Source organism: Carassius carassius, chromosome 40 (assembly GCF_963082965.1).
Source record: "Carassius carassius chromosome 40, fCarCar2.1, whole genome shotgun sequence".
NCBI classification, from domain to species: domain Eukaryota; kingdom Metazoa; phylum Chordata; class Actinopteri; order Cypriniformes; family Cyprinidae; genus Carassius; species Carassius carassius.
In genome coordinates, this window is record NC_081794.1 from 8,473,737 (window position 1) to 8,498,468 (window position 24,732).

The following is a 24,732-nucleotide window of genomic DNA, read 5'->3' on the forward strand; positions in this document are numbered from 1 at the left end:
TCGCATAAGTCCAAAAATACGTCATGATGAGGAAAAAAACATATATAATATATAAAACATATACATATATAACATATATAGAACCAAGAGAAAACATTACCGTCCCAAGCCACGAGAGGGCGCTCTATGCTGCTCACTGTAGGCTACAGGAGCAATGAGCAGCATCTCTGGCAGTATAGAGCGCCCTCTCGCGGCTGTAGATGGTAATATTTTCTCTTGGTTCATTTCTCTCGGTTCATGTCAAATTAATTTTGATAAATAAGTCGCACCTGACTATAAGTCGCAGGACCAGCCAAACTATGAAAAAAAGTCCGCCTTATAGTCCGGAAAATACGGTAATTGCTCAGACAATGATTACAGTATTTACAAATTAAATTTGGAGTGTGGTCATTTTGGTTAGATTTGTCACTCTGTCTGGTCTCTGTTTCCCTGAGTCTCCACTAGTGGTCTCACTTCCCCATAGGCACCTCACCGTAGGCACTACAATTCCCACAAAGCCTTGTCCCTTCATCACAGTAATTGCACTCCTGTTAATTGCACTCAGGTGTCTTCACTTGTTAGTCATTATCCTCCCTATATTAACCAGTCCTTTTCTGTTTGTCTGCATGGAGTCCTTTCCTTCCGTCACCCAGTTTCATCGCATTCCGAGTTTCTAGGTTCTATGCCTGTTCCCGTTCCTGTTCCTGTTCCTATTCCTTTTTCTGTTTATTTGTTTGGATGGATTTTTGGTTTTGACCCCTGAATGTTGGATTCTGAGTTGGATTACCCAAATAAACCCACACTGCGATTGGATCTCTCGTCTCCTGCGTTTCACTGGGTCGCCGATCGTAACAAGATTCAATTTGTTTATTGTGGTAGTGTTTACTGAAGAATTCATAATTCTACAACTGAAAATAGGATACCAATTTGAATATTATTATAGTATTTATAATCAAGTAAATTTATTTAATTAAATGTTCATCGTTAGGTTGGTGTTACATCAGACATTTTTACGCTGTCCTTAATGAACAAAATCAGCTGATTCCTTTTTTAAATCTTCATTCAAATTATCCCTTGCTTTTGTCCGTTATTCCATTTTCAAAATATATTGCTCTATATAATTCAAATTGATATGGCGTCAAGCAACACTCTTCTAAATATATTAGCACTCTTTAAAGACAGTTCTTCTTTGGTAATAATACTATAGGTGTTCCAGTGGTGTTCAAGACTTAAGTTTTAATTTTTAAACAGATACTGTAGCTGGCAATATATTTAAATAGAATGTGCAGTCAGACAACAAGGCGCAATCCCAGTATGTCCATTATGCACTTAGCTCAGCATGGAAAACTAAAGGGATTACAATCTGGAAATAGTCCAGTCATGCAGCCAGTTGGCCACTATATGCTGCAATGTTCATCTTGAAAAATATCTCAGCTGCTGGAGATGTCCTCAAGGAAAAGTGGTCTGTAGTATTTTGTCTGTAGCTCACATTACATTGCGGATGTTTACTTACCATCTATAATGGTTGCTTTTGGTATTCTAGTTATTCCAGGTTTGATTTTGTTTGTTTCTAAATAGAGAAAATTAAAGTTAAAAATTATTGTGCAAAAACGTATCTTTGAGGTTGGGGGTAAGATTATAGTTCACTGCATTGTCCAGCTGAAATGAACACTAGTGGCAGTAAAGCACAATATATTTGTTCCTTTTCATACAAATTATGATTGCAAGCAAACTGCTGCGATTTATACGTAAGTAATAAAATGTTGCCAGATTCATATTCAGCTTAAAGGTTGTATGATTTTACTTCCAAAGTGTCACAAAATGTAAAAAGAAGCAACATAATATTGTGTGCTTTTTGGTGTGCTTTGATATTTATGTTTTTAAATTGGGATGACGGCTATGATTACATCAGTAGTTTCACAATAGCCAATGTGCGACTGCAAAATAAGCTGCTGTATGGGTCCGCTGGATAGTGGCTATGGAGAAAACTGCTTGTGTATGTTACACAATAACACAAATGTCTGTATAATGTGTTGAAAACGTACCACAACTGTAAGAACAAAGAGAAGCGCTGGGGTAAAATTGCCTCAGTTTTTAATGCACCTTGTGAGTACAGAAAGCTGTTAGCATACATATGTAAACATTAATTGCTGAAATGTCAATGACGGTCTGTTCAGATGAGTTCACGTGAGGCACTCTCTGGCATGATAATCTTAATAATATCTTGTGTGTCATGCGCAAAGATTTTCGAATCTTGTAGTGGTGCTTGTTTAAATTTGAGGGAAGAAAATCAGTGAATATTCTGCTTATGTGTGTGCTGCAAGCAGATTTCATAATATGTTAGGATTTTAAAAATACTGTAATGTGTGGCCGGCTTCAGACATCCTGAAATAAAAACAATTATATATAAATATAATTATATCAAATATAATTCAAAATTATTTTTTTCCCACCAGGTTAGTTTCTGTAAAAATTAAAGTAGCTTTTATCACTTGCTATGTATGTTAAGTGTTTATTTTTCTACTAAAATTATTATTATTTTTTATTAATTGAATTTGATGCTATAATATATATATATATATATATATATATATATATATATATATATATATATATATATATATATATATATATATATATATATATATATACTAAAAACAGGGTGTGCCATCATGACTGACTTCTCTGAGTGAAGTAAATTCAAAATGGCCATGCTGAAAAAGATTCGATAAAGGTTTTTTTTTTTTTTTTTTTTTTTTTTTTTTTTAGCAGAATAAGATAACTAGATACTGCCTTCCTCTCAAAATCATTGTGCAATTTAAATGTTACTACTGAAGAAAAGATCTGTACGATCAAGAAGAAAGCTTTTACTTGTCAGAACGGCAGGGATCCACACTGCTACGAAAGGGCAGGCATGACAATTTAGCAAAAGTCACAGCTTAAAATACACATGTAACATACAGATAAGGTACAAAAAGGAGTAGAATAGAAATGAGCTTCCTGTTGAGCATGGGGATGGAACTATTGTACTCTCTGATTGTGGTACAGTCAGTAGCACATGGTGCACACCTGTGTTTAAATGCTGCTCATGACATTTGCTGATGCCTTTCCTGTCCAGTCTGCCAATTTTTTTCTGTTGTTTATCCAGTGAAAGAGCTTAAAGGTTAAGACTGAACTCAACTGTCATATCCTAAATACTAATTTCTTGTTGGAATTTATTGTATTCATACTGTCCCTTTAATGATTTCGTGATTAATGATAAAGACTACAACATAGTTACATTTTATTTTATTTTATTTTATTTTGCATAGTCAAGTTTCCCTGATGACTTATGTAAAGAATTACCTATGTTCAATGCATTTTTTATGTTGTTCTATATCAATAAATCAGTGAAAGATGACATGCTTTTTCTTTTGCTTTCAGACTAATGGAATTCTAAATTAGAAAAATGTGCAGAAACTTTGTTTGTTGCAGAGATTGTGCTTGCTGCACTTCTCTTACAAATCAACAAAACATGCCACTTAAAAGCCTATCATACTATCATACCACTTTAGCCCCAATTACTGCCTGAAGACAATTTCTGCACAGTTCCAGTCTCAAATTGTGGCAAAGCAGAATCCAACCCATTTGACAAATGTCTGTAAAATGGATAGCAAATCCATTTGACAAATGTCTGTCATCTCTGCCTCCTTTGATGTTTCGAAATAGCTGGAGTGGAGTTGATTATAGATAAGCAAAGACAGGGGATATTTTTAATGTATATATATATATATATATATATATATATATATATATATATATATATATATATATATGCATTTACCCTGACTTTACTATCTGGCAAAGCCGCCTTATGGGGGATGGCGGTGTGGGAGAACAAACATCTTGTTGCGCCTCGTTCCACACCCTCTCGGATGAGATGAAACGGGTCTTCGATAGAGCTGCGGCCGGCAGGGAGGCCGCCCACCAGCTCTCAGACCTGCAACAAGGTAGACCTACGGTCACGGACTATTCCATCCAGTACCGTACCCTGGCGGCCGCGTGCCAGTGGAACGAGGCGGCGCAGTGGGATCGATTCCTGCATGGGCTGGTCGACCAGGTTCAGAAGGAGATCTATCTCCTCGAGCTGCCCCCTACACTCAACGGACTAATCGACCAGGCTCTTTGAGTTGATGCCCGGATGAACCATCTGGGTAGACAGACCAGTCCTACACGCCATCCCATCTCTCCAGAAAGGGGCCGCTCGAGTCGAGAGAACACGGTCGGTCCCGTTGACGACCACGAACCCATGCAGGTGGGTAGAGCTTGGCTGTCCCTTCTAACGCAATGCTCTACCACTTGAGCCACAGGAACACTAAAGCTACAGTTTAACAACTGAACCTACTAATTAAGCTCTTCTGGATTAACTGCAAACAACAGTCACGTGTGTCAAATGTTAGCTCTGCAGGAGCAGGGCTGGCTTCCCTTGGTCCACGATGTTTCCCTCCCTTTATCCCAAAATGTTAGGATAGGCTACAACTTCCCTGTGAACCTACATAAGACAAGCAGTTTGAAAAAATAATGGCTTCTGCCCCATTCTTCAATTGACATTTTTAGACACTATAGAATTCTGGGATCTTTATCAATATCAACCTGACTAAGACATGAAATTGCTTGCGAATGAAGTTTTTCTGTTAGGCTTTAGCACTGCTCTCCTGTGGATTTCATGTTTTACCTAAATAATTCTTCCTTTGTAATGTACCTTTTTAAAAGTTACATTAAGATTTTTTTGTTGTTGTTCTTTTGAAACACACTTATGAATCAGACAAAGCCATGTCTATTCTGTCAGATGGGGAAAGCTCAGCATGTGTGTTCAAAGCTGGGATTATCTAAACTATAGGATCCTGCTGGCGTTGAAGAAAAGGGCAGCTGAGACCTGAGTGAGGAGAGGCTCTTTTTCCTCAGAGTGAGTCAACACTGCACTGCATCTTAAACAGGAAATATCTGCAGGGCCATGGCGTAATGAAAGAAGGTGCCAACGGTACGTCATTGTTCATCTTTAAAGGGCACCGCAGAAGCCTGAGAACAGAAATAGATTTCAGCAGACAGCCACTGCTGTCTCCTCCAAACTGACGTTGCTAAAGTGCAAAAAAGTGCAAAATCCTCCTGTGGAGGATACAGCTGTGGATTTTCCACTCTCAGATGGGTCTTTCCCAGAGACACAGCCACAGGGGTCATTAAAGTTTCCACAGAATGGTTAGAGAGTCGGTCTCGAAATCGAAGGGTCGTGAGTTCGAGTCTCGGTCCGGCAGGAATTGTGGGTGGGGGGAGTGCATGTACAGTGTTCTCTCCACCCTCAATACCACGACTTAGGTGCCCTTGAGCAAGGCATCGAACCCCCAACTGCTCCCCGGGTGCCGCAGCATAAATGGCTGCCCACTGCTCCGGGTGTGTGTTCACAGTGTGTGTGTGTGTTCACTGCTCTGTGTGTGTGCGCACTTCGGATGGGTTAAATGCAGAGCATGAATTCTGAGTATGGGTCACCATACTTGGCTGAATGTCACGTCACTTCCAGTTTACCTAATTAATGCAGCCTAAAAATCCTTTAACGGATTTGGATATTAGAAGCAAATTACTGTGTTATGTGTAAGCCAGGTTAAGGAGATGGGTCTTTAATCTAGATTTAAACTACAAGAGTGTGTCTGCCTTCCGAACAATGTTAGGTAGGTTATTCCAGAGTTTAGGCACCAAATAGGAAAATGATCTGCCACCCGCAATTGATTTTGATATTCTAGGTATTTTCAAATTGCCTGAGTTTTGAGAACGCAGCAGACGTGGAGGATTATAATGTAACAAGAGCTCATTTAAATACTGAGCTGCTAAACCATTCAGGGTTTTATAAGTAATAAGCAATATTTTAAAATCTATACGATGTTTGAAAGGGAGCCAGTGCAGTGTTGACAGGACCAGGCTAATATTGTCATACTTCCTGGTTCTATTAACTCTTGCTGCTGTATTTTGGACTAGCTGTAGTGTTTACTAAGCGTGCAGAACAACCACCCAATAAAGCATTACAATAATCTAACCTTGAGGTCATAAATGCATGGATTAACATTTCTACATTTGACATTGAGAGCATAGGCTGTAATTTAGATATATTTTTGAGATGGAAAAATGCAGTTTTACAAATGCTAGAAAGGTGGCTTTCTAAGGAAAGATTGCTATAAAATAGGACACCTAGGTTCCTAAATGATGACAAAGAATTCAAGACTGCCATCAAGTCTTAGACAGTGTTCTAGGTTATTACATGCAGAGTTTTTATGTCCTTTAATTAACACCTCTGCTTTTTCAGAATTTAGCAGTAAGAAATTACTCGTCATCAAGTTTTTTTATATCGACTATGCATTCCTTTCGTTTTTCAAGTTGGTTTGTTTCACCGGGCTGCGAATAAATATAGAGCTGAGTATAATCAGCATAACAGTGAAAGCTAACGTAATGTTTCCTGATGATATCTCCCAAGGGTAACATGTAAAGTGTGAAGAGTAGCGGCCCTAGTACTGAGCCTTAAGATACTCCATACTGCACTTGTGATCAATATGATACCTCTTCATTCACTGCTACGAATTGATAGCGGTCATATAAGTACGATTTAAACCATGCTAATGCACTTCCATTAATGCCAAACAAAGTGTTCTAGTCTATGCAAAAGAATGTTGTGGTCAATAGTGTCAAACGCAGCACTAAGATCCAATACTATCCAATCCAATAGAATGTACTCTATACTCTACAAATGGCAGCAATCTAATTTACCGAGCCCCACCTTTGTCCAAATAATTACCTATAGTCCCTCCACCTAGATGCAGTCACACTAAATTCTAAGCATGCAAAAGAAATGCAGAATGAAATACAACATGATATGATGATGTACTCTGGGGTTATATTTTTAATAAATACTAGCAAATCATATAAAATGTAATATATATACATTTTATATGTAATACATATTTATATATTAAATTTTAAATAATTTGCTAGTATAAACAATAAATAAATTTATAGAAAATAAATAAATGTAATAAATGCTAGCAAATCATATAAAATGTAATATATAAATATATATTACATATAAAATGTATATATATTAAATTTTATATGATTTGCTAGTATTTATTAATATATATATATATATTGATTCCACTTTCCCACAACACTGCAAAACATGGAGCTCTGAAGTTTGTATCCTCAGTGTCCAGTCAAGAGGTCAATCTGTGACATTTAGATCTTCTATTGATCACTTTTTTTTCTATTGATCGTCTTTTTACTGCACAAATTTGCAGGTCAGAGATCACAAAATAAGCAGCAAATGATGAAACATCTAGATTGTATGTCTGTGTTTTTTTTGCTTTCCCACACTTAAATCTCTATGAAAAGAAGTTGATGGAACACAAAATTTAGTGTAACTATAATTTAATCCACTTAGAATATATTACTGCCCCACAGAAAGCTAAACTCTCCTCATAACCTACCCTTCCTCCTAAAATGACATCAGTTGATCGGTTGCTATATCTTCAACCTGTTTTATATACTGATACAAACATTAATAATACTTGAACTGTATTAGCACAGTCTGATTCCTCATCAAATGTCTGAAAGATTTAAATCAACATAGATTTTTTCACTCTTACTCATTCATTGTGGATTAGCAGATGTTGTACCGTCTATCCTACTGGCATCACAGATAGACAGATGACATCACAGTGAGACTACATGTGTCCTTCAGACTACTCTCTCTCAGCCAGATGGTCCTGACAGCTTGTCCAATGTAGGACTAGATGTCTCTGCGAGTTAAAGTTAAGCATTGCTTTAGTACAACCATTTATGAGATGAAGCTTAATTTTCTCTGCCGACATTCCTCAAGCTAAATTTAAGCTCTCAGTACAGCTATTATAACAATATAATAGCATAACACATGTAATGCAACTAAATATTATATTATATATAGTTAAAGTTGTTAAAATTGAACAGCCATTCGGGTGAGGGCAGAAGGAAAATAATCTGTTAGTGCAACATTTACCTGCATACATTTTAATATGTGAACACAATATGCTGCCAACACATGTTTCTTCTATTTTATTAGTGTTATTTTTTATTATACGACATAATACAAACCAATTGTACATGAAGACAAATCTCTTTATTGAAAATGAGGTCTTTGCGCTTTTTAATTTATTTTATTATTATTATTATTTTTAATGTTTATTTATTTATTTATTTTATTTATTTATTTTTTTATGTAATGTGATGTGTCGCTCATTTATAAAACATGAGTTGCAGGATAAAACGGACTCCGGCAGTCAAACCTGTTGCATCCCCAGAGTGAAAACTGAACGCCTCCCTCTTTGGATTCATCTTCTCTTCTTCCCTGCTAGCTACTGTGTTTTGCAATGCTGCTAAATTTTATTGAGCTCTCCGCCTGTCCACAAATCACTGCACACTAGATCCTCTGGCAGCGAACAACACAAAAATGTCCTTTTCATGTTTTGGGGACCTTAGCTTTTGAATGCTGACAGTAAAGTGTCACCTGTTTATTTGGCCGATGCTTTTATCCAAAGTGACTTGCAGTGCTTTTAGGGTATACTTTTTTAGTATGTGTGTTCCTTGGGAATTGACCTATGTGCTTGGAGTTGCTAGCATCATAGTCTGTGCTCAACCAGTTGGATTCTATTGTATGCCATCACCAATAGCAGATCAATGCATTTAAGGCACATGTGTAGACCATGTTACTGTTCCTAAGTCACCAGCCAAAAGGCAGTGTTGTTGTTGAATCCAGCTTATTCAAGGCCTGAGTAGGTTTTGTCCGAATCAAGACCGAGACCAGAAGAGGGTTGAAGGTTTTCATGACAGATTTATTTGAGCATGTGTTAATTAATTAAAGGTGGGGTAAGTGATTTCTGATAGCCAATGTTGACATTTGAAATCACCAAAACTAACACGCCCCTACCCCAAAAGGGTCTCATCCCTATTTTGATAGCTCCACACATACATACGCAACCCAGGCAGGCAACAATTAGTGTAAAATACTGTACTATATAACTCATTATTATCAGTGATGCTGTCTACAGCATATATATATACAACCCGAATTCCGGAAAAGTTGGGACTTTTTTTAAATTTTAATAAAATAAAAACTAAAAGACTTTCAAATCACATGAGCCAATATTTTATTCACAATAGAACATAGATAACATAGCAAATGTTTAAACTGAGAAAGTTTACAATTTTATGCACAAAATGAGTTCATTTCAATTTTGATTTCTGCTACAGGTCTCAAAAAAGTTGGGACGGGGCATGTTTACCATGGTGTAGCATCTCCTTTTCTTTTCAAAACAGTTTGAAGACGTCTGGGCATTGAGGCTATGAGTTGCTGGAGTTTTGCTGTTGGAATTTGGTCCCATTCCTGCCTTATATAGATTTCCAGCTGCTGAAGAGTTCGTGGTCGTCTTTGACGTATTTTTCGTTTAATGATGCGCCAAATGTTCTCTATAGGTGAAAGATCTGGACTGCAGGCAGGCCAGGTTAACACCCGGACTCTTCTACGACGAAGCCATGCTGTTGTTATAGCTGCAGTATGTGGTTTTGCATTGTCCTGCTGAAATAAACAAGGCCTTCCCTGAAATAGACGTTGTTTGGAGGGAAGCATATGTTGCTCTAAAACCTTTATATACCTTTCAGCATTCACAGAGCCTTCCAAAACATGCAAGCTGCCCATACCGTATGCACTTATGCACCCCCATACCATCAGAGATGCTGGCTTTTGAACTGAACACTGATAACATGCTGGAAGGTCTCCCTCCTCTTTAGCCCGGAGGACACGGCGTCCGTGATTTCCAACAAGAATGTCAAATTTGGACTAGTCTGACCATAAAACACTATTCCACTTTGAAATAGTCCATTTTAAATGAGCCTTGGCCCACAGGACACAACGGCGCTTCTGGACCATGTTCACATATGGCTTCCTTTTTGCATGATAGAGCTTTAGTTGGCATCTGCTGATGGCACGGCGGATTGTGTTTACCGACAGTGGTTTCTGAAAGTATTCCTGGGCCCATTTAGTAATGTCATTGACACAATCAAGCCGATGAGTGATGCAGTGTCGTCTGAGAGCCTGAAGACCACGGGCATCCAATAAAGGTCTCCGGCCTTGTCCCTTACGCACAGAGATTTCTCCAGTTTCTCTGAATCTTTTGATGATGTTATGCACTGTAGATGATGAGATTTGCAAAGCCTTTGCAATTTGACGTTGAGGAACATTGTTTTTAAAGTTTTCCACAATTTTTTTACGCAGTCTTTCACAGATTGGAGAGCCTCTGCCCATCTTTACTTCTGAGAGACTCTGCTTCTCTAAGACAAAGCTTTTATAGCTAATCATGTTACAGACCTGATATCAATTAACTTAATTAATCACTAGATGTTCTCCCAGCTGAATCTTTTCAAAACTGCTTGCTTTTTTAGCCATTTGTTGCCCCCGTGCCAACTTTTTTGAGACCTGTAGCAGGCATTAAATTTTAAATGAGCTAATTAAGTGGATAAAAGTGTAAAATTTCTCAGTTTAAACATTTGCTACGTTATCTATGTTCTATTGTGAATAAAATATTGGCTCATGTGATTTGAAATTCCTTTAGTTTTCATTTTATTAAAATTTAAAAAACGTCCCAACTTTTCCGGAATTCTGGTTGTATATATATATATATATATATATATATACAGCCATTTGCTAAAATAATTTAATTTCTTTTGTTTTTCATTAATGTACACACATCACCACATATTGACAGAAAATTGTTGACATTTTTGCAGATTTATTGAAAAAGAGTCAAGTATTCAGACCCTTTGCTGTGACACTCATATATTTAACTCAGATTCTGTCCATTTCTTCTGATCATCCTTGAGATGGTTCTACGCCTACATTTGAGTCCAGCTGTGTTTGATTATACTGATTGGACTTGATTAGGAAAGCCACACACCTGTCTATATAAGACCTTACAGCTCACAGTGCATGTCAGAGCAAATGAAAATCATGAGGTCAAAGGAACTGCCTGAAGAGCTCAGAGACAGAACTGTGGCAAGGCACAGTGCTGGCCATGATTACAAAATAAAAAAAAATCTGCTGCACTTAAGGTTCCTAAGAGCACAGTTCCCTCCATAATCCTTAAATGGAAGACGTTTGGGACGACCAGAACCCTTCCTAGAGCTGGCTGTCCGGCCAAACTGAGCTATTGGGGGAGAAGATCCTTGGTGAGAGAGGGAAAGAAGAACCCAAAGATCACTGTGGCTGAGCTCCAAAGATGCAGTCGGGAGGTGGGAGAAATTTGTAGAAAGTCAACCATCACTGCAGCCCTCCACCAGTTGGAGCTTTATGGCAGAGTGGCCCGACGGAAGCCTCTCCTCAGTGCAAGACATATGAAAGCCCCCATGGAGTTTGCTAAAAAACAACTGAAGGATTCTCCGGTCTGATGAGACCAAGATAGAACTTTTTGGCCTTAATTCTAAGTGGTATGTGTGGAGAAAACCAGGCACTGCTCATCACCTTTCCAATACAGTCCCAACAGTGAAGCATGGTGGTGGCAGCATCATGCTGTGGGGGTGTTTTTCAGCTGCAGGGACAGTACGACTGGTTGCAATCGAGGTAAAGATGAATGCAGCCAAGTACAGGGATATCCTGGACAAAAACCTTCTCCAGAGTGCTCAGGACCTCAGACTGGGCCGAAGGTTCACCTTCCAACAAGACAATGACCCTAAGCACACAGCTAAAATAACGAAGGAGTGGCTTCACAACAACACCATGACTGTTCTTGAATGGCCCAGTCAGAGCCCTGACTTAAACCCAATTGAGCATCTCTGGAGAGACCTGAAAATGGGTCTGAATACTTCCCGTACCCACTGTGTGTGTGTGTATGTATATATATATATATATATATATATATATATATATATATATATATATATATATATATATATATATATATACACACACACACATATCTATAGTCTACACTGAATGTGGTGCGGCACGACACAACAAATCCCAAGTTGCTTTCTATTTATTACGTATTGACAGAAACTTTAAATGATTTTCAAAGGTCGCTTTGTCACATCCAGTGTACTGTGTAGACTTTAGCTGTTGCGGCGCAGACACACTGTTATGCACCTATCAAGAAAAAATGAAGTGACATCGGCATCCGATCATGGGCCTTCCCCTTCCTGAGTTCTATATATTAAAGTTCCGATATTAAAATGGGTCCTACATCTTGCCTTATTGCATTAAGCCTTCTTTTGTTCTGCAAATGTTTTCCTCTTTTGTTTTTTATCCACCATCTCTAATATTTCTGTCGCTCGGCTAATGTCTGTCCTGTGGACTGAATACTCCCTCCTCCACATAATGAGTAGACACGCCCCTCACTGCTGATTGGCTACAAGTTTGTTTTGCTCCTTGGCCAAAATCAGTTTCTAAAGCGTTTTTGAAAATGCTGCTCTTCTCTATGATGCTCTTCTCTAGAATTTAGTTTTATAACTTCAACAACTATGCAGAATCTTGGCTCTATGTTAAGTCATGCTGTTTTATTGATGACTTTGAACACTTAATGATCTTAACAATATTGTAATATAAGTATCAAAGTAGATCAATAAAAATAAGATTGATTACGTCAGGTAATCAATATTTCAACCCAGCCCTGATTTAATAAGTGATTTAATATCTTAAAAAGGCTGCAAGACTGGGAACAATATGCATGTTTTACAGAGTCGGACAGTAATGGAGTACATTTACTTGAGTACAGTACTTAAAACCATAGACAGTAAAAGAAATGGACACAGCGACCCCATTGGAACTCAATTGAGACAGTGAAGCCCATTTTTAGCGTTTTTTAGCACTTCCGTTTCTGACGCGCAGACTCAAACTAAGCTTGATGACGTCAGCCACCTGTCTGACAGATGTAAATCTTCTAGTGGCTGTGCGTGCAAACTGCCATTGTTAATCTTGCAGAGATGGCGAGCTTGAGCGGGCAGTTCTTTGGCGTGAGTGAGCAGGAGTAAGTATTCTGATTAATTATTTTGTATAGTATTTTAAAATGTAACGCCAGTACGCCATATTAAGTTAATTGCCTGCAAGCTTCTCCTCCTGTCTGTACGGTAATGCGACAGAGAGTCGTGTGGTTATGACGCAATCGTTAGCCTATTTTTTACAAAAACTGTTTCTACGGGCCAATAATGTAACATAGAAGGTAATGGAGTCCTTTATACATTGTCATGTATCTTTAGAAATAAATAATGGACAAACGGAGTCTTTAAACGCCTCAGATGTAAAGTTATTCGCTGTCAAAGTGACGCCAAAATGAATGGGAGTCAATGGGAATGGTAACGCAAGTGAAGTTCTGCTACAAGATGGCGGCACGCGGCCGACTTCAACTTCGACTTCCTTGCCGCCTGCTTAAGTACAATTTTGAGGGATCTGTACTTTCCTCGAGTATCATTTTAGGGGAGTACTCATGGCTTTACTCAAGTATATTTGAGAGCGAAATATTGTACTCTTTACTCTGCTACATTTCTATCCATAACCGTAAGTACCCGTTACTTCTTCGGCCCCGTCCACATGGAGACGGAGCTTACCCCAATCCAATCTTTTTTTCCTCATCTCAAGAAATATCCGCATCCACACGAAACCACAAAACGATGTAGTATACATGCCAGACCAGCATGTGGTGCTGTAATTCTGCCACAGAGATACACTAAAAACGGAGAAGACATGGACTATGCTCATAAACCTTGTGTGTGGTACACAAACAAACCCGGAACAATACGTGTATTAATCTGTGTTAATGTTAGTTAATAAAAAGAAATGTTTTTGTTGCTGTTAAGTGACCCAGCGGTGTCTGACTAGGGGCGAGACCACTGATCTATAGTATAGAACTGGATTGCTCATGACGTCATTAAAATGAAGCCGCCGCGCCACCATATTGTTAATCCCTAGTGTGCGTAAATGTTCCATTGAATTAATAGGAATTTGTATGATTTTAATGAGAAAACATCACCTAACAAGTCAGTATTTATAAATATGAAGTATCTCTGTACATTATTACCCTAGGCATGTAAACGGTTATTTTTTTAAAGGTCGGGAATTTCCCCTACTTATTAAAAAGCTATGTTCATTACAGTAGTGAGCATCATGAACATGATAAACATCAGACGGACACGACCTCAACACATATAACAAACTACAAAGTGTTCGTTCTGAAATCTGAATTTATTCAGAGAAATAACTGAATATATACAGTTCGGATTTAAAGACATAAAGCTTTATTTCCCAGATAGTAAGTTAAGCTTTTCATTTCATTATACAGCAATATTAACAACATAATTGTATTATTCATTGTAATATATTAAAATCCATTTCTGATACTATTACGTTCAGGTTTAATAATTCCTGAATAATTATGTTCATAAAGAAATAAGGTATATTTTGTGTTGGATCGTTACCTGTCTCATCAGTGCGCAGCAGACACACCCACCTAAACGATTTAAATATATCGCTTATCCTGCCCCAAAAGACCATAAACACTGCAGATAACATCTGAAGTAAACATTAATTTATTACACATAACATAAAAACGAGTCCCGTTTGACTGATTTGCTTCGAATCGAGTTATTTTAGGACAGCGGTTTGAATGTAACTTAATGGTGCTCTCTGCTGGTAAGGATTAGTGAGATGGCGGATCTAACACTTCCGGTGGCTTCACTGCCTGTTGGCTGTTTAGAACGTGATGAGCGATCCAGTCATATATATAGATCAGTGGGCGAGACGTGGGCTGATGACGTCATTGTTTCAGAAAATATACGGGTTCGACCATCCACACGAAAACGCAAAGGCGGCGTTTTCAAATTTATCCACTCTGGGATCCGGTTTCAAAAAAGTTTCATTCTACCAAAACGCCGGATCCGTCTGGACAAAATATCTATCCAATAAAAATGTGTTAACAAAAACGCGTCTCCATGTGGACAGAAAAAAAGGAAAAAAGAAAAATCTCGCAAACCCTCAATTTGTTGTTTCCCTCTCAAACGTGATTGGATTGTGCAGGTGCCACTGATTGGGACAGCCTATCAGCAATCACCTTCAGCTTTCCTCCAAAGACTTCATGACATTTGACTGAATTGAAGTACAGTACACACATATACACACACACACAGTTGTCACACATAGATTGTGTGTGTGAGAATGGTGTTATTCAGCTGAAAGTATTTTCTCCTGCCTTTGTCTGTATGTCAATGTGAGAGAAAGGGGCTTAATACCGTCACTCAAATTAGATTAATTTTATTTTTCCTTCTTTGTACGCTGACCTAAACACAGCTGATTAGCTGATTTTCTTTAATCATTATTATTTTCTCTTCTATGCTGCATGTATAACACGGTCAGGTTCAGAGGTATATCAGAACATTGCAATATTGCCTTTTTTGCTGGTTTAGGTTTATTGATTTGATTGATGAAAAAACAGAGAAACTCACATGTACACACAATTGTTAGCTGAATTTTATTTTCTGATATGACACATTAATGTAAGCTGAGCATTTGCTTTGATGTTCTTGAGTATGCGGTGTGTTTAACACAGTCAGGTTCAAATGTGGATGCAAAATATCCATTAAAACTCTAGCAGAGGTTTGAGCGTTGCCATTGTGCTATTGCCTTGTGGGCAAGTGAGGAATCTTAAATAAAGCAACATGGTAAAACTATTTTACTTTCAATTCCTTTTACTTTCTCCAAGGTATTAATATTAACATTTTTCATAACTCCATGTAGGACATTTCTGTACATAAATGTAAGCACTGTGGCAGTAGTAATGCAATATTTAGAAGATTTACTCTTGTACTCTTGATACTCAAGTACTTTTAAAAACAAGTACTTCAGTACATTTACTTAAGTAGACATCTGACTGTAGTACTTTTACTTTTACTTGAGTAAAATTTAGCAAGGGGTATCTGTACTTTTACTCAAGTAATGAAGCTGTGTAATCTGTTCGCCTCAGTTCAAAGTTCAGATTTCTGCATCTTTATTCATTATAAATATTTTTTTTGTCTTCCCTAATCACAAATTGTTATATATAGTTTTCAATATTTAATAAATAAATAAATAAATAAATAAAATCAGTACTTGTAAATAAATAAATAAATCCATAAATAAATCCATCTACTTCAATTTAAAAATGTACATTTAGTTGCTGTCTTGATTCTTTTAAGTATATTCAGATTTGCTGTCCAAATTATATATATATATATATATTAATACAATTATTTTAAACTATGCCCTATGTTTGCAGAATTATTATTATTATTATTATTATTATTTATTTCATTTTTTGCCAAAGTGTTTTCTTCTTTCCAATAGATTTTATGCTCATTTCATCATTTTGTGATAAAATTATGATTTTAAAAGAAATGTGGCACAAATATAATTCCATAGAGAAGTGTCTCTCTATGCAGTGCACTTCAGTTTGCAATCTCTAACTTGTGTTCATCTTCATGTTTGTGCCTGTTTCATCACTTTCTATCCTACAGCCCTTTTTTTTCTCGATGCTGAGGGCAAACTCTGTGTGCGTGCGTGTGTGCATGCATGTGTTTGTGTGTGTGTGTGTGTACACTGTGGCATTACCCATGATGACTCACACTGCCTTCAGAACAACACTAGTGGAGACTAGTTTGAAACTTTTTTGCACAATTGTATGGAATGGGTTTAAACGTAAATGCTTTAAACAGAGTTGAGAGTACTTCACTCTTATTAGTAGCTGAAATTAATAAAATCAGCAAAATATTAAATGGATGTGAAGAACTCTGTAAATGACAGGTGTTTCAATTTGTGTAAATCAGTGTGTCTTGCTTTAGATTCTGTGTGAGGCAGCTATTCATTTACCCCTATAAAAGCTTTTCTTTGTGTCAATTAGTTGCTGCTGAGAGGGTGTGATGGGCAATTTGATTCCCAGGGGTGAGGCACAATAGCCAGACACAGAGCACTCAAATACTCCCTGAAACTAGCAGATTTACAGCATACGGAATAGTTTTTTTTTTAATTACTTACCTATTATAGACATATTTGAGATCTTACGTCAATATGAAGACTGCTTTTTCTAAGTGTTATCTTGCTATTGATAATTGGACACCTGAGAAATATATATATATATATATATATATATATATATATATATATATATATATATATATATATATATATATATGTTTTCTTATTTTGACAGGCTTGAGCAAGACTGATTTTAATTTCCACATGACTTTGTCTTGCAGATATCCGTGGACTGCAAGTCTTTCTGGACCAGACATCAAGACAGGGTTTGGATGTGTCTCTGCAGCGAGTGGATAGGAACATCAGTGGTGTGTTTTCCAATTTGTTCACCTCCATGCGCACAGAGGAGCTCAACCGCTACAGAGACACCCTCAGAAGAGCTATCTTGCTCCTGAGCCCACGTGGAGCACAGGTCTTTATCCATCAGGTATGTGTTTAGCCACCTCTGGCAACTAGTTATCATGCGAATTGAAGGTTTCTCAATGCATTATTATCTGAATCTGATCAAAAAGCTATGAATCATGAAAATAATCGATTTGCTGACTGCACAAAGGGTCACACCACTACATATGACCATATTGCACACTCATTTACAGTTTCCAAAAAAAAAAAAAAAAAATGGTTTGTATGGGGTGACATTATTGTAGTCTCCTGCCATATAAAATTTTGTCTCTGCCTAGAGGACAACTTGAGTAAAAACTGGCTCATTATTCCCTACAAAACCTGTCACTTTTGTTGCATGCCTCCGTAATGGGTGTACAAATGACCTGACAGGCCCATACACCTTTACTCTCATTATCCCAGCATCTTAAGTACACTCCTCCACTGATCTGCGGTCACACTCATCTGTTAACATCACACATTGGCCTTAACAAGCTCTGTGGGATCTGAACTCGAATCAGTCACTCATGCTGGCGGGATGCCCATTACTGCCAAGAGCAAAAGCATGGCATTCTCATGCATATGGATATGACATAAGACAATGGTCAGCTCCCAGTAATCTCCCCTGCTCGTGGGAAATGTGATTTTTATTTGAAATGAGTATCAGCTTGATTAGCCTTTGATGTTGCATCCCTTTTACTGTAAAAATGAACGAAATGCAGATTAGACATTGCAATTTTGGATGGCTTCGCTGTTCCACAAATATAATGGGAAGTTTATTTTTCATTTGGGTTTTAACCTCAACATGGTTAAATTCTAAATTAGAATACATGCATCAAATTGTACTTAATATTATACGTTTCATTGTATTTCAGAGTGTGTTGTTACCGGTGTGTACTGCAGAACCTGATTTTACCAAGTGAGACATGTTCCTGGGACAACATCTTTGTTGTCCCTGGAACAACATTGTGATTAACCAATCAGATTTGAAGAACCAGTTTATAGATTTTGTGAAGTTTATGCTTAAAATCACTGTTTGGTGCTTGTACATCAGTGTCATTAATCTATCATTTCCTCTGATTTTAGGGATTACTCATGGTTAAGGTTAGGTTTAGGTGTAGGGATATGGTTAAGAATACATTTTTGGAATAAAATGTTGTTCCAGGGTCAACAAAATATGTTGACCCTGGAACACATCTAACTCAGCAAAATCAGGACGTGCGGTGTGTACTATGGCTGAGCCTGTTGTCATGTTCTCCTGTCATCCGTGACAGGTTGTGCTTCCCAGCCATCAGCACACAGATGCCACTTGAGGGTTTCTCCTGTTTGGTTCCTTAGCTGATAACTCACTTTTTTCAGTTTATCCAACAACAGCACAACATGCCATCCCAGGACAAATAACTTGAAGTTCACTGAACTCAGTAACTTAGTAAAGAGGTTTATTATCAATTCAGCTTAGCATCTGGGACACTGATCATAGATTGTTCTGAATCTAAAACTCTTCACATAACCTTTCTTCTGCTGCACAATGCATTGTGTGAGGCTTCTTTGATGGGGAATGACACTTTACATAATTTTTACACTGTGTGTGAAAATTGCTCTACTTTTCCTTCATTATGATCTTGTAAGACCAATGGAAGATTGCTCTTAATTTGTGACTGCATTTCAGTACTCTTTACAGATATGTCTGCAATCAATTTAGTGCAATGTGCCTTGAATTTCATGGATAGGTAAACAGAAATGCATTCACTGCCACTGATAGCAGACTCTTTGTAAAATCAAGCCTGGGTGTGGCAACATTTCTTTAAAATAATTTTACATGTATTCTTGCACATTTCATTGCACTTTCAAAGTGAAATGCTCAGTAAGTGGCATGAAAAGCTTATTCAACTTGTTTTACCTGTAACTAATGAAACAAATATATGTGAATCTGTCAATGATTTATTACATTGGTTGTGTATGTATATCAGCGGTGAGTAGATCTAAAAGGTTAATGCTCTATAATGTACCAACAGCACTAGCACTAACAAGCAACCATGCCATTTTAACTTAACTACTAAAAGTCTTTGAACTATTTTACCGACTCATACCCAAGCACTCAGCGTCACATGTGCAATGTGCTACTCAAGTGAGTAACCTATGTCAGAAAACTCATATAGAGCTGATTATGAACTGATGCTAATATCAGTTTAACCACTGTGCTAAATATGTTATAAGGTCATAAGGTAGTATTGTGCAAAGAAACCACACAAAAGTGAGATTTATTAAATCAACACACTGCCCCTGTAATCGTATGAAAAGAAGAAAAGAATGAGAGTTAGAAAAAGTGTTTATTTCAACTGGAATCTGTACAAAACTGTACAAAAATGTACAAAATCACAAATACCTTGATTAAAATAATACACAAAGTAATGGTGTGCGAAATGTATGCAGAAATCTATGTTTGGTAAATGTAATTTTATGCCAGTGATGTCTTTCTGTGCTTAATTGGAGATTATTGTAGTTTAAGAAAACAGAGTAAACCAATATTTTCTTTGTGGTTAGCCGAAATTAAAGTTTTTTTTTTAGTAATGCATATTGTGATAAGCTCCAATTGTACAGTTTCCACTGATACATGTGCATTAAGGTTCTATTAATGCATGCAACTGAAGTGTATTCATTTGCTTTAAGTTTGTAGCTCTGTTTTGTTCCTGTTCCCTGTTTTCCCATGTCTGTTAATAATGTGTTATATTAGTCAGCCCTAGTGTTCTCCATCCCGAAGTGGAGGCGTCCGTCGACACCCTCTTCACATTCGGGGAAGTCCCCAGGCTTACACCTGATCGGTACCAGCCGTTCGCTGTCCAAGGTGCCAGAGCTGTGACACAGCTCTGATTGACCTTGAGATGCAGCCGGCCAGACGCCCACGCTCTGCGCGGCACCCGCATCTTCAGCCAGAACTGCAGGGGGCGCATGCGGAGCAGGCCCAGCTGCAGAGCCAGAGATGCTGAGGCCATGAGGCCCAGCATCTTCTGACAGTGTTTGAGCGACACGGTCGCGCCGCAGAGGAAAGAACTCGCTGCGCTCTGAATGCCCATCACACGCTGTGGTGACAGCCGCGCCGTCATGGAACACGAGTTCAGAACTATACCCAGAAACAGAATCGTCTGACTGGGGTTCAGCGAACTCTTCGCCCAATTGACACTGAGGCCGAGCTTCTCGAGGTGATCGAGTAAAACGGCCCTGTGGTCCACGAGCTCCGCTCGTGATCGGGCCAGAACCAGCCAGTCATCCAAATAATTCAGCACTCGCATGCCTCTGAGTCTGAGAGGAGTGAGCGCTGCATCCATGCACCTCGTAAACGTACGAGGAGCCACGGACAAGCCGAACGGCAGGACTGTAAACTGGTATGCCTGGCCCTCGAAGGCGAATCTCAAATATCGCCTGTGGTTTGACGCTATCTTTATTTGAAAATACGCGTCCTTCAGATCTATTGACATGAACCAGTCCCCTGTGCGAATCTGCGCGAGGAGTTTCCTGGTCGTAAGCATTTTGAAACTGCGTTTCATCAATGCCTTGTTCAGCTGTCTTAGATCCAGTATGGGCCTGAGACCCCTGTCTCTCTTGGGCACCAGAAAGTATCTGCTGTACAGCCCCCCCTCGCTTTGAGCTTGAGACACATGCTCTACAGCCCCTTTGCTCAACAGTTTTGATATTCCGGGCCGAAGTATGTGTGCTACTTCTGTTTTGACCGTAGTTTCGACGCGCGCTGAAAAGCGCGGAGGGCGTCGAAAAAACTTTAGCGAGTAGCCTCTCTTTATAATGCCTAGCACCCAATCCGAAACCCCTGGAAGCGCTGACCATGCATCTGCATGAATGGCTAAGGGCTGGATGCGAAGCGCGCTCTGTTGACTGGGCAACGGTGGCGCTCGGGTGTGCTGCGCATTTGAGGCGGGGAGCGCGCTGATCACAGCGGGCAGATTGCTCCTCCTCGACCCCGTCCCGGCGCTTAACCGACTGGGGGAAGGCTGAGCAGGTCCCGTGGGACTCGATATGTCTGCGAGTAACTGTGGGCTGCATATGTGCACATTTACCACTTTCAGCTCGCTGTCTGCCTGTGCAGAGCGTACGTGCACGGGCCTCGTTTTTACAGAAGCCACGCGCCGTATGTGACATAGTGTATGTGGGCACTGGGGAGTGGGCACGTTTACTATGCGGCGCTCTCGACCGATCTGTGTCGATCTTATGTGCGCGAGCCCTGTGTGCAGGGCTGTGCTTACATGTGGAGATGGGCACTGAGGAGTGGGCATCGTCACTGCATTTATAGCACCATCGGCCGTGGCCGGACGAGCGTGCATGGGTTTTGTTTTTACAGAAACAACATGACGTGTGTGACATGGTAATTGTGGGCACTGAGGGGTGGGCACGCTTACTATGCAGTGTGCGCGATCGACTTGAGTCGCTTTCATGGGAGCAGGCCCTGTGTGCAGGGCTGTGCTTACATGTGGAGATGGGCACTGAGGAGTGGGCATCGTCACTACATTTACAGCATCATCGGCCGTGGCCGGACGAACGTGCACGGGTTTCGTTTTTACAGAAAACACATGACGCGTGTGACATAGTGATTGTGGGCACTGAGGAGTGGGCACGTCTACTATGTAGTGCGCGTGATCGACTTTAGTCGCTTTTATGGGCACGAGCCATGTTTGAAGGGCTGTGCTTATATGTGGAGATGGGCACTGAGCAGTGGGCATCGTCACTACATTTATAGCACCATCGGCCGTGGCCGGGACACCAGAAATTACACCTTTTTCGGGAAATATCTGGGTAGCCGTGATAACGGTTTTTGTGTGCAGGCAAGCGGGCAACCGTACAGGCTTGCGCATTGCAAAAGACGCTGAAACAGTCACAATCTCTGGAACTGAAACAGCGGCGCGCTTATGTGAGAGCCAGGCCACAGAGGAACTCGTACACCGGCGCTTCGATGAAGCAGCCATCGTGTGTAGTGCAGACGCAGCGTCATGCAGCATGCATAGATGGCTTTCCTAGGATGGCTTCGGGGCTCCCGGCCTCACCGTAATCCTCTGCCGCGGTCCCCGCGGCGCGGGGCGACTGCCGGTAGAGCGAGAACGGGGGTCTCGAGCTGCGTTGCTGAAGCTGTTGTGATAACGGCTTTTGTGTGCAGGCAAGCGGGCAACTGTGCAGGCTTGCGCGTTGCAGAAAACGCTGAGACAGTCACAATTCCTGGAACTGAAACAGCGGCGCGCTTGGGTGAGAGCTCGGCCACAGCGGAACTTGTACACCTGCTCTTCGATGAAGCAGCCATCGCGAGTAATGCAGCCGCAGCATCACACAGCAGGCTTTAGATGGCAACACCGCTTTTGCCGCCGTCCAGCAGAGGGCGGACAAAGGTGCGTCGCTATCGCCTGTTCCACCAGCGGAAGTGACTGGTAGTTCCTGTTTTTAGCATCATTAGTGTGGAGAATTCTAGTGAGACAGACGAACGAGTTCGCGCTGAATATGGAGCGTTCCAAGCCTTCGCCACCTCTTCGTGAAGCTCAGGAAGAAATGAGGCGGGCTTTGAGAAGTACGCTCATCCGAAAGGAAAATACCATCCAGCCGGGAACGAGAGGGGGGGCGCTGGTGCAGACCACTCGCGGCCGAGACTCGTCGCGGCCAACGCGAGCATTTGCCCCGGCTCCCTCTCGATGTCAGCTCGTCTGCTTGGCTTCTGAGCAGAAGGCGTGAGATCCTGGGAGCTCGCCCAACCCTCACTGCCCGAAGCTAGCAGAGAGCGCGTGTCCTCTTCCCCCGACGCGGCCCTGAGATCGACTTCCTCGGACGACGCGACGGCAACAGCGGGCGCTGCCCACCGGGAAGCGATGCAGGGGGGGGGCGGTGAAGCAGGGCGAACCGGCGAGCTCGGTTGAGCTGAAGACGGTTCCGGAATCCGCTGGAAGCAACACTTTTACGGCGCCTCAGCGCAGCGGAGAATGCAGGCTCAGAGAAAAAGGCCAGGCGAGTCCTCAGAGTCACCATGGCAACAGCTCGCAGTGAGGGCATCCGCCGTCAGCGAGCGCGAGCACTGCATGATCTTCACCCAGGCAGGAGACACAGATGACGTACCGGTCTCCCTCGCTGAGTGGGGCTCTGACCTAGATCTATCTATCTACATCTATATCTATCTGTCTGTCTGTCTGTCTATCTATTTATCTATCTTGTACTTCATCTTATGAGCATCAAACAATTTAATATGATTATGGTTGCAGATCAGATATATCAAATAGGAATATTCCACATCTGACTTTGAATTGTGTCACACATTTTGACTTTATTTTAGGATTTAAGCAAAGATGGGAAAACCAATCCTCCCATATTTATTTTAGCAAATGTTTAGATATACTGATGCTATACAAAATATGCTGATTTGTATATTTACTCTACAAAATATGCTGATCCAGAAACACATACACTTGGCAAAATTACTGTCAATGTTTAAGCAGCATTCATTTCACAGTACTCTTAAAAGTTCTGTATTTGCACAAATCCATCTTGCTGTCAAGTTTCAAAATAATTTTGCCTTCTGCAGTAGAAAAAACAGATGCTTATAGATTAAATAAACTGCTGGATGTGGAGATGTCAATATGCTAAAGTTCCAGAAAGTTTATCTGATGTCTCTTTTTCATCTCAGACTTTTAGTTTTGGACATAATATTAGCATTTTGAAAAGATACTTGATCTGTAGATATCTCCAAAGGCTTTCTTTTTTTTTTTTATAGCACATTAAGCTTTTCTATTTTAGAACTCTAAGTTCTCATAGTTTTAGGCATCTGATAACCTTGTGTTGAAATATTTATAGCTCCTACTGCTTGAACATAATCTGTTATCTGAATTTTAGAAAGATACTGCAATTTGATGTTTCAATACTCTTTTAACTAGCCCATACACTGTAAGGACGTAACTGTGGTTAAATAGGTCTTTCTCTGTGCCTTTGACAAACTGTTCTGTTTCAAAAAAAAGAAAAAGAAAAAAATACATAAATAAAAAAAGAAAGAGAGTTCAAGGCAGAAGTAGCAGACCTTTGTTTTAATGTATTTCTGTACAGAATTCCTGAGACTGCAATGCTTTCAAGGCTGTGTGATAAAGTTGTGGTTTGGCATATTTGCTCATTTTAAATTGTGTAATCAAATATTTTTTTTTTTTTTTTTTTTAGAGATAGCTTCTCACACTGCCTTTCAGGTCCTCGGTAAATTGGACGTCATTTTTATTTTATAAATAAATGTTGATTTTACTGAAAGT

The 24,732-nt window shown here is 39.8% G+C and overlaps 1 protein-coding gene across 2 annotated transcripts in view; it reads left to right on the forward strand.

The window, feature by feature from the left end:
• The window catches only part of grid1b (glutamate receptor, ionotropic, delta 1b), a 483,532-nt gene that overhangs the window by 239,743 nt on the left and 219,057 nt on the right, over positions 1 to 24,732 (forward strand). For both annotated transcript variants that reach the window (XM_059531953.1, XM_059531954.1), the window contains exon 4: positions 17,299 to 17,504. In XM_059531953.1, coding sequence (XP_059387936.1) covers positions 17,299 to 17,504 — 206 coding nt within the window. The remainder of the gene's footprint in view (positions 1 to 17,298; positions 17,505 to 24,732) is intronic.